Here is an 11,638-nt window from a genome sequence, read left to right as displayed (position 1 = left end):
CAGAGCCAGACGCGGGGGCCCTACTCGGGACTCAACGCAGGGCTTGAACTCACCAACCGTGAGATCGTGACCTGAGCTGAAGTCAGATGCTTAACCCACTGAGCCACTCAGGCACCCCACTACAAGAAACTTTGAAGTAAGGAATTGTGCTTTGAGGTACATGCATAAGTGATGTAACCAGTCAATTAAATGAAGTGATTCTGCAACTTAGTGAGTTACCTGACCAGTTTGGTTTTAAATATCCTGATCGCACACACAGTTAGGGCAGCTAAGTGCTGCTCCACAGACGGGTATGTGTTTGCTGAATCGCTGTTTTCCTCTCTATTAAAAATAGCAAAGTAAAATAATAGAACCTTAGTATTTACGAAAGAAATACAAGTGACAGCACACTGCAGTGTGGCAGGAGTTAGGTTCTCAAAGGGGTCACTGTTAACTCCTGAGCGCCTGGTGGCTTCGTCCGGGGGGCGACTCACCATGTAGCTCTAGCCTGATGAAGTCTGTGATCCCCAGGTTCTCTACAAACACCCCAGAAGGAGCTGTTGTCTTAAAAAAGAAAGACACATCAGCACTGAACTCTCCGCGGAACGTAGGGAAATGAAGGTATGAAGTCTCCGTGTTGAAGGAAGCTGAGTTCCAAAATGAATCTGTTTCCAAAAAGAAAAAAGACAGCGACAATAGCAATGAAACAGAACAAACAAGAACTACATTTTGGATTTCTAGCATTTTTTGCTGTTAAATGCCATCAGGGGAGATAATCACTGGAAACGGCCTGTGTTCTTTAAAGAAAACAGTATTATTTTAAAATTATCATAGAAGGGCGCCTGCGTGGCTCAGCCGATTAAGCGTCCGACTCTGGAGTTTGGCTCAGGTCATGATCTTAGGGTTCCTGAGTTTGAGCCCCGCGTCAGGCTCTGCTCGGTCAGTGCAGAGCCCGCTTGGGATTCTCTCTCTCCCTTCCTCTGCCCCTCCCCTGCTCGCACTCTCTCTCTCAAAATAAATAAATAAACCTAAAAAAAACCATGAAATTATCATAGAGTAAAATTGACTTTTAGAGAAAAATTGATGTTACATGAGTTTTAATACATGCGTGGAGGGGCGCCTGGGTGGCTCAGTCAGTTAAGTGTCCGACTTCGGCTCAGGTCATGATCTCGCAGTTCACGACTTCGAGCCTTGGTTCGGGCTCTGTGTTGACAGCTCAGAGGCTGGAGCCTGCTTCTAGTTCTGTGTTTCCCTCTCTCTCTCTGCCCTCTGTTTGCATTGTCTCTCTCTCTCTCTCTCCTCTCTCAAAAATAATTTAAAGCATTAAAAATATTTTTTTAAATACACACACGGATTTGTACAACCATCACCCAAATCAGGATAAAGAATAGTTCCATCCCCCCAAAACTCCCTCTTGCTATTTCCTTATAGTCACACCCTCCCCCCACCCCCAAGCCCTGCCTACCATGATCTCTAGTTTTGCCTTTTCCTTTTGACATTGGCTTTTTTTTTTCACTCAGCATAAAGCCTCTGCGATTCACTCGGGTTGCCACATGTTGTTACTATTCTGTAGCATTCCACCAGGTGGATGGGGCCGCCATTTCTTTGTCCACATGTAGTGGACAGATTCGGTCATTTACAAACAGAGCTTCTATAAACACTCGTGCCAATCAAGCACGTGTTTGTGAATAGTCTTCTCTCTTGCTTTCTAACCCGTATGCTTCTTCCTTCCTTCCGTACATTATTGCACTGGCTACGACTTCCAGTATGATTGAAATTGTGGAACAGAAGTGGTGCGATTGGATATCCTTATCTTGTTCCCAGTCTTGCGGGGGGAAGGCGGGGATCAGTCTTTCACCAATAATTATGCTAGGTGTTCTGGATAGAGATACTCGTTATTAGGATGAAGAAGTTCGCTTTTATTCGTAGTTTGCTAAGAATTTCATTGTGGATGCTACCGTGATACAAATTACCACACTGATTCATGATATAATCATAATACGAGTTATTCTGTTTCTATCAATTGATGCAGAAAAAGCATCTGGTGTGATCTTTCTTCTTTCAACTGTTAAAATGGTAGATGACATTGACTGATTTCCAAACACAGCTGACCCGTGAACAACCAGGGGGGTTAGAGGCACTGACCTTTGCACAGTTGAAAATCCATGTGTGACTTCTGACTCCCCCAAAACTTAACTACTAATGGCTTACTGTTGACTGGAAGCCTTTGGCAACGTCAACACATACTTTGTGTGTTATATGTATTAAATGCCGTATTCTTATAATAAAGTAAGCCAGGGAAAGCGTAATATTATTAAGGAAGCCATAATGAAGAGAAAATACATTTACAAGACTGTACTGATTTATTGGGGGGAAAAATGTGCATATAAGTGCACCTGCACAGTTCAAACCTGTGTTGCCCCAGGATCAGCTGCACTGAATCAGTCTTGCATCCTGGGGTAAATCCGTCAGTGTCGACGTATCATTCTTTCATATATTCCTGGATTATTTACTAATGTTTTGTTGAGGATTTTTGCAAATATGTCTGTGATGATGCTATCTGTAGTTATCTTTTTTTTTTTTTTTTTGCATTTTCTTTGTCTAGTTTGGATATCGGGGCCATGTTGGCCTCATATAATTTTGGGAAGAATTTCCTCTTCTATTTTCTAAAAGAGATTGTGTAAATACGGTGTTATTTCTTTGGGAGAATTCACCAGCAAAACCGTCTCAGACTGGATTCAATTCCATGACTACTTTCAGGTCTGTTCCAGTTGTCTGTTTCATCTTGAGTGAGTTTTAGTCGTTAGCGGTTTTCAAGGAATCGATCTGTTTTATCTATGTTGGAAAATGTATGCGTGTAGAGTTGTTTGGAGATTGCCATTATTATGCTACTGATGTCCGTGGGGTCTGTAGTGATAACTCCAGCTTTCACTCCTCACATTGGTAATTTTTCTCTTTTCTCTTTCAACAGTTCTGCTAGAGATTTATCCATTTTATTCATCTTTCAAAAATATTTTTTCCTCTTATAGATCTCTATTGGTCTGCTTTTAATGGAATGGCTTTCTCTTCATATCTTTATTATTTCCTTCCTTCTGCTTACTTTGAATTATTTTTTCTTCTTTTTCTAGTTTCTTATGGTAAAAGCTTAAATTATAGAGTTGAATTTTTTTTTTCAAAACACAAGCATTTAATGCTATAAATACCCCTATAAGCACTGCCATAAATGTACCCCACCATTTTGATATGTTATATTTTCCCTAGTATACAGGTCCATATGTTTCATAATATCCATTTGAGACCTCCTTGACTCGTTTATTAGTTAACAGTTCGGGGTTAAATTTCTGAATGTTTGTGGAGACACTCACTGTCTTTGTTACTTACTTCTAGTTTAATCCATTGATGCCAAAGAATGTATTTTGTATGATTTATTTGGTAGTTGCTAAAGTTTTCTTGTGACAAAGAATATGCTATATCCATGTGCATGTGAAAAGAATGTGTATTGTACTGTTGGGAGGGAGTTCCATAAATGTCCATCGGATTCTGTTGGTTTGTGGCGACATTCAAGCTTCTGTACCCTTGCTCATTTTCCCTCTCTTAGTTGCATAGGTCAATGAGAGAGGCATATTGGATTCTCTAATTATAATTATGAATTTGTCCATTTCCCCTTTCCATCCTGGCAGTTGTTGCTTTTATGTAGTTTGAAGCTCAGTTATTAGCACACCCATTTAAGATTCTCATGTCTTCTTAATCACTTCTTGTGTCTATTAATTTTCTATGCTTTCAAGCAAAGATTTTAATATAGAAAGTCCAGCTTTCTTCTAATTAGTAATTAGGCAGTGTGTCTTTTCCTGTCCTTATTTTTAAACTTCTGATGTCATTATATTTGAAGTGAGTTTCTTGTACACAATACATAGTTGAGTTGTAACAATCTGTCTTTCAACTGGTTTACTTAGACCAATCTCATTAAATACAAATGTCGACATGTGGGATTTAGTTCTACCGTCTTATTTCTTCCTGTTTGTTACACCTTTTTTTTCATCTACCTCGCCTTTTCTGTCTCCTTTTGGGTTATTTAAACATTTTTTAGTATTCTGTTTTTATTTTTCCGTAACTGTTCCTTGATTGGTTATTTTAGAAATTACAGTATATGTACTTACATGTACTTACAGTCTGCTCAGAATCTCCATTTCAACCTCTTGGCTGATTTGTAAAAATGTCACCAACAATTCTGTCACTTTCCCTGCTCCCCTTTATGTTGTTGTTGCTAAATGTATTACATCTGTGCACATTAAAAACTCAATGAAGTAATGCTGTATTGTTTGCTTTTAACCCTCAGATATTTTTACATAACTCAATATAGAACAGTCTGTTAAACTTACCCAGATATTTACCATATCTGGGTAAATATTTTTTAAAACATTTTTTTAAAAAAGTTTTTTTTAATGTTTATTTATTTATTTATTTATTTATTTTGAGAAAGACAGACAGAGAGTGAGCTGGAGAGAGGCAGAGAAAAAGGGAGACACAGAATCTGAAGCAGGATCCAGGCTCTGAGCGGTCAGCACAGAGCCCGACGCAGGGCTCGAACTCAAGGACTGCAAGATCATGACTTGAACTAAAGTCGGACACCGAACTGACTGAGCCACCCAGGAGGCCCAGATATTTACCAATTTTAATGCTGTTTTTCTATCCCTGATGTCCCAGATTGCCTTCTGATATCGTTTCCCTTCTGTCTGAATCTTCCTTTAGAAAGTCTTTCAAAGCATCTTCTGGTAACGAATGCTTTTAGCTTCCCTTCGTCTGAGAATTTTATCTTATCTTCATTCCTGAAGGAGATTTTTGCTGAATACAGAATTCCGGACTGACAACCTTTTACTTTTAGCACTTGAGAAATGTTCTACCACTTACTCTGGCTTTCATATTTCTAACGAGAAAGTCACTGCCATTTGAGTAGGTGTTCACTTATAGATGACACATCACTCTCTCTGGCTGATTTCAAAAAATTTCTCACTGCCTTTATTCGCAGCAGTACGATTACGATGTGTCTGGATGTGAGTTTCTTTGAGTTTATCCCGTTTGAAGCTCATTCAACTTCTCAAGTCTGTCTTTTGCCAAACTTGGAAAATTTTCAGCCATTATTTTTTTAAGATATTTTTTCCGGTACCACACTCTTCTGTCTGCTTCTGAGTATTCAATTACGTGAATGTTAGATCCTTTCTGGGTAACTCATGGTTCCCTGAGGCCCTGTTCATTTCTAGATTTGTTTTTTTTTCCCTTTCTTTTGTTCAGATTGAATCATTTCTATTCATCTTTAAGGTCACTGACCGTTTCATCTCAGATCTGCTATTTGGCCCTTCCAGGGCATCTTTTATTTCAGTTTCTGTATTTTTCAGTTCAAAAGTTTTCATTTAGCTCTTTAGAGAGCCTATTTCTCTGATGAAGTGCTCTTTTTCCATTTGTTAAGAAAGTGTTTATGATTACTTATTAGGGCTCTTACGTAATAGCTGTTTCAAACTCTATCAGATAATTCCAACCTCTGTATCATATTTGCATTAGTATCTGTTGATTGTATTTTCCTAAACCAGCTTAGATTTTCCTGGTTCTTTGTGCCAAGTAATTTTGGATTATTTCCTAGATATTTTAAATAGTATATTAACAAACTCCAGGCTTTGTTTAAAGTTTGTGGAGCATGTTGAATATAGATATCGATATCTATATACAGATACAGATACAGATATCTGTATATACTGATATATATATACGCATCTATATCTATCTGTATATATATTATTTTTTTATATTTTTTTATTTATTTTTTATTCATTGAGTTATTTTGCAGGTAGTCGGCCTGGTTAGGATCTGGCCACACATTCTTCTGTGGGCTGTCTCTAATGGCAGTCCAGTTTGCAAAGGTTTTGCAGTACTATTCAGATCTGCCTCCCTCATGCGCCACCCAGTGGCCAGTCTGGGTCTTGGGTGGTAGCCGCTCCGCTCAGTTCTCAACTTCTGTGGTCTACGATTTGGGTCAGATCCACTCAGATCAGATCCAGTAGCTCTGAGGTGAGCCCAGGACTTCGTAAACGACGTATGGCACGCCTTCCTGAACAGTTCCCTCTCTGGGCCCTTCCAGGTACTTTCTGGTCCCCTGGTCTCCCTTCTCAATCACGGGACCAGAAAAAGGGTCGTTTTTAGCCTGCTCTCTTGTGTGCTCTATGCACCTCTGCAACTCGACCACATCCATCGCCAAGCGACGGGTGAGAAGAGAAAGAAAACGAAAATAACGGGAGTCCGCCTACGGTCTCTGAACCAAAGCTGCCCTATTCAGAGCAAAAGGTCCTTTCTGAAGTTCTGGCTCTTGCGAGCTCCCGGGGCAACTTGTGTTGCTATTTCCATGGCTCTGCCTGGGGACTGGGGCCTCAGAAAACACCAGGAAAAGAGGGAACTGGGATCCCTGCATTCCCTGAGAGTTGGGACTCCTCTGTTCTCTCCTCCGGTCGGGGCTAGAGGGCTTCTCTTGGAACCCTATCTGTCTGTGACCCAAGTCCGCATCTGGGACCAAGGCCGAGCGATGCTGGGGGGAAACGTAAATGGTGCATTCTGGTTTCTCTTTCTTGCTGCTATTGCTTCCCAGCGTCCCGAGACGGCTGCTTCAAGGCATCCTGTCCAGGTTTTAGAGGGGGACCCACGGGGAGAGGGGAGCCGGGGCGTGCTAACTTCATCTTATCCAGAAACAGAACCGTGGTCTGCCTTTTAAGATCACAAGTGGAAAAAAATCTCTTCCTACTACCATCAGTCAAGGCACGTGACTACGTTCTTCACATTTTGACTTTCCACGTCTCAAAACTGACGTTGTCCGAGATAGGAAACGCTTACTTTTTCTCAATAGCAAGGTTGAGAAGTGTCAGGATTTCTTCACAAGGCAACATCTCCTACGGGATGGGCTGTGTGGCTCCACGGGCTCAGAAGGCCACGTGGCCACCGCAGCCTCGGTGGACGTTGTGCTTCGGCCTCTCCTCTGACGTGAGTGCCACCGCAGAGTTCGGGGCAGAGGACCGACATGGCCTGACCTGGGCGCCTGGCTGTCAGGTGGAGAATCAGCTCGGTGGGGAAAAGGCAGCAGCGGGCAGGCCGGCGAAGCCACAGCAACAACCCAGGTGCTGGTGGTCACGAAGGTGGATTCGGATCCATTTTGAAGTTGGAAACAACACGACTTGTGGGTGAATTAGAGGTGTGTTGGGAAAAGAAAGACGTTGTGAGTGACCGCCATGTTTTCAGTCTAAGCAAAGGGAGAATGGAGTTGCCGTGTACCGAGGTGGAGAAGGTTGTTGTGGAAACACTTTTTCCCCTCATTTTCAACAAACTGATTTCGCAATGCCTAGGGAAATACAACCCAAGGTACCGAACAGCCAGCTGGATGTCAGGGCTGGGAGTTCAGGGAGACTGGGCTTGAGGCGTAGACGGGGGACTCACTGACATCAGTGTGGTACGTGTCATGCCAATGTCCCCAATGGGCCTGTTGGGAACAGCTGGAGGGCAGAGAGAAGGGGGGCTGAAGCTTGGGGGACCCCAAAACACGATGCCACTGGTGAAGTGAAGGAAGATGGAGGGAACCCAGAACGTTGTGGTATGTTGGCAGTAAGCAGGCGAACCAGGAAAGGAGACCAAAGTGGCCGATAAAGGTCAACTCAGACAACACCAGAGAATAAAATTTGGATTTAGCAATATCGAGGTCTCATTAGTGAGCTGGAAAAAGCAGTTTCTAGGGAGTGACGGAGAAGGTCTGAGGGGTTAGAAAGAGGTAAATTAAATGCAGAACCGATGTATTTTATTTCAATTAGTTTGGGAGAAGGAAGGCTATGAAAGAAATCCAGATGTAGCTGGAGGGTAAGTGGTCAGAACCACTGAGGTTTTCAGAATTGCCAACAGGTATGAATGAACAGGTACACTTGATGGGTCCTGTCACCCCATTTCTCATCATCTTACCAATTTTAGGCATCTCAGCACTCAGCCAAGTGCCTTATACTTAGCTGTATACGTTAGATGTTTGCTGACCAGGTGATAGAATATTTCAGATGATTCCATGAGTACTCGCAGCAAGAGTCTGATTTCAATACTGCAGAAAGGTCACTACTCCAAAGGTAATGTCATTTTCTCACTTTTCTTCCTCAGTTACGATGACAGCACACACTTCGTTTATTAAGTTAACACATTTCTAATGAAATATGGATTATCAGGGTAGGTAGTGTTTTCATGAACGTGGGCAGCTATATTTCTCCTGAAACCCTGACACGTGTTTTCAGGGGTCAAGACAGTTCCTCTTCCCACTACTTACTGTCCCCCCAGCAGAGCAGAGGCCCCAGCGCATACGCGGCTTCTGAATGTGGTCGGCCTGTGTCTCTCATCACAACCTGAATGACCGGCAGGTGCTCCTTATGGGAAAGGACTACTGTGTCGCTGGTCCTACAAAACAAATACGACCACCTTAACATTATTCTCAACGATACCCGGAGAAGTAACAGTCTTTCAATGCAGTTCAAGAAGGTATTTAGCTAAATGTGTGACTACGTAACAGTGGGAAATCAAACGGCTCATCTGACCGCTTACACGGTAACGTGTTTTAATAAGGTCGTCTGAGGACCCGAGACCTTTGTTTGTCTACGTGACCCCAGGGAAGGAAAGTGGCCAGGTCCAAAATCATGAGCCTCATGCTGGCGTGAGATTACATTTTCACTGCAATTAAGCAGTTCACTGCTCTTTCCAATTTAGCCGCCGTGTAAGATTTAAATGCAGAACTTTCACATGCAAGATCTGTCTGGCTTCATTAAAAAAAAAAAAAAAAAAAAAATCTGACTGATAAGATTTAGGTTTTCAATTCTTAGATTTTTTTTTTTTTTTTTTTACTATATTTTCCAAAATTCCTACTGCGGTTACTAGGCATTTCCTTTTTTATTGATGCCATAAATTTAAAAACAAATGAAAAAACAAACCAACCCCAAAACAAAACACTGATTCAAAACCAAATCTAAAGGATGATACAATGTGCAATTAAAATTAATAAATGAGATAATTCACGGGAAGTGCTTTGTCCATGGCTGTCACCATCCATCCATTCGACCAACACTTACTAAACAGCTTCTACTTGTCCGGCCCTGTGTTTTGGGGACGTGGACATAAAAACCACGAACAATGTCCCCAAGAAACCTAGCAGATATTGTAACTATAACAAAAATATAATTGTAATATAACCAAATCATGTAAGTGAATATTTAAGACAGCATTCGTAGCTATGGTTCCAATACAATGAAAACTAGAATAAGGGCCAGAGGTCCTGGATTGTAAGCCAGCTGACCACCAACCACCTCTCTGGAGGAAGAAAGAAGACTTTTCTGCACATTGTAAGCTGTTCATATTTTTACTGTATATTTCAATATACAATTGTACTTTTGATTTAATAATTCATCTCATGTGTCATTCTGATGCCCTGTATCTGTGCAGAACCTAGGAAGTTTTCATGTCAAACAATTACAAAGCCACCACTCACTCTTATAGGTACAAATGGAAGCACTTGAAACTGACAATTTTGCAAGTCGAAACAATCAGCCATTTCAAACGGTTCAGCCCAATAGCTTTGCTGCAAAAAAGAATCTGCATAACTTAATGGCTAATTATTCCAGTTCTGATTAGGCATCAAAGTAATTCTTTTAAGGCAGGAAGTTGAAAATTATTAACATTTTTATTTTGCTTAAAAAATGTAACAACGTGACTGGCAGTGCCTATGGTAAGACATGAAAAATTTGAACTAGATATCCTGAAAGTTAAGAAACAATTTTTTTTTCAATCAGAGTGTTTCCCAAAAACCAGACTAAATAAAGCCGCACGGCTTTATCTGGTTAAGGCCCTGCAATTTCTGTGGGTGAAAGCACACATCCCAAACACATAACTCCTGGCTTTGTTGGGAACAGGTGGTCACCAGCTAGAAGATTCCATGGATTATGGGGGGAGTCAATCTGAAAATATATCTTATTATAAATGTGGGGATAATGCACCGAATTAATTCCTCATGTTAAATATCAATCAGTGTTACAAATAGGCATTTTAATTCTTGTCATTGCTATCTTGGTAGAACATTCTAGAGTAAAAACGTAAGTGTATTAGTTATTCATTGAGGATCCCTGAATTTTAAAGAACCATTTAAAAGCTACATTTATAATGCAGTGAAAAAGCTACGCTTTTAACTGTTTTTAGCAATGACAAAGCACAGAGTCCTGAAAAAAACCTAAGGAAAATCATAAAAGGTAACTGTGTGTCGGAAGGCAGATATTGTACTAAGTTCTTTTTTCATTCCATTGTTTGTAAAGTAACTTCCTGATTCGGAGGAAATTTGAAACAGCTCCGATTTTAAAATGTATCAGCACAGGTCATTGCCAATTGCCTACGCTTCACGTAGGATGTTATTCATTGCCATGGTCACTAGATTCATTCGAAATTGCCTAATTTAGTTCTAGCTCAGTTTTCTTCTTGCTTCTCTATTGTTTTCAAAAGTTGGAAGCTTTGCATGTCTAGGCATGATGATTTCTCACGATAGGTTCCAAGCATTCAGTAAGAGAACTTCCAAAGCCACTTCTCTTTTGTTTTCAGTCCCAAGCACTCCAGAGATTATTCTTACTTGCTGGCTGTTCTGCAGGGGACTTTCTGAAGTCTAACGGGGCTGTCACGACTTGGAATTGTTGGAAAAGCCACAGGGAACAAATATTGGGTTGGCTTTCACATTTCCTAATTGTTCGGGGGAAAAGAGAGACCGGAGACAACCTAATTATCACCACCCCGAGTCGCATATTTTGAGAGCTCCCAGGCTCGCTCTTGGGTTTTGCTATTCTATTTGACAAACCCGTTGACAAACCCGGGCGGTTTAATTACTGCGGCAATGTGACACTTCACGTCCAGCAAGGCCCGTCTCCTCTCCTTGTTTCCGTCTTCCGTTGTTATTTAGCATGGCTTTTCCAAGTACTTTTTCCCAGCTTGTCACTGACCCAAACACGAAGCACATGTTTGGCGTTGGCATTAAATGGAATCAAGGAACTACATATTTTTCTCACTCACGGCCATTGTGTGATACCTCCATTTGCTTATGTCTTCTTAGAGTCTCACAATAAAGTTTTATGATGTCTTTTCCCTAAAAATTTTCCATAATTGTGTCATCTTTATTCCAGAGTACTACACTCTTTTTGCTGATTTTGCGAGTAGTTTGTATAATATCGTCTTATACTTAACACGTTCTTCATAGGAATCCAGTTATCCTAAGATTCAGTAAGTAGCCCTACTAAATAAATTCTGATTAATTTCATAATATTTCTGTATATGCTCTTGAGTTGTCCTGGTCGACAACCATATTTTCTATGAATAATGTGATCTTCATTTTTGTTTCTAATCATGTGCGGTTTTCAAATGCCTCCTATATTTTTTATCCCTCTCCTATTCATTTCTAACCTAACTGCACTGTAATCAGAGAAATTGTCCATAAGATAACAACTATTACAAAATGTGGGGGGTTTTGCTTTACAGAATATCAGAACAATCAACTTGCAAAAATGTGCCACGTGTGGCTGAGAAAATTATATATTCTATAATTTTAGCTGGCTACCAAAACAAGCTGTTGATT

The 11,638-nt window shown here is 40.8% G+C and overlaps 1 protein-coding gene across 1 annotated transcript in view; it reads right to left on the bottom strand.

Annotated features, from left to right (window-relative positions):
* LOC122205133 (contactin-associated protein-like 3) overlaps positions 1-11,638 on the bottom strand; it is a 193,266-nt gene that overhangs the window by 27,901 nt on the left and 153,727 nt on the right. Inside the window, exons 15-16 of the mRNA XM_042913253.1 lie at positions 8,312-8,439; positions 474-644 (exon numbers count right to left, since the gene is read on the bottom strand). Of these exons, the coding sequence (XP_042769187.1) occupies positions 474-644; positions 8,312-8,439 (299 nt within the window). The remainder of the gene's footprint in view (positions 1-473; positions 645-8,311; positions 8,440-11,638) is intronic.

The sequence above is a fragment of the Panthera leo genome, chromosome D4 (assembly GCF_018350215.1).
Source record: "Panthera leo isolate Ple1 chromosome D4, P.leo_Ple1_pat1.1, whole genome shotgun sequence".
In the NCBI taxonomy this organism is placed as follows: Eukaryota; Metazoa; Chordata; class Mammalia; order Carnivora; family Felidae; genus Panthera; species Panthera leo.
Note: the sequence above shows the minus strand (reverse complement) of the source record. Positions and strands in the feature narration are given on the sequence as shown.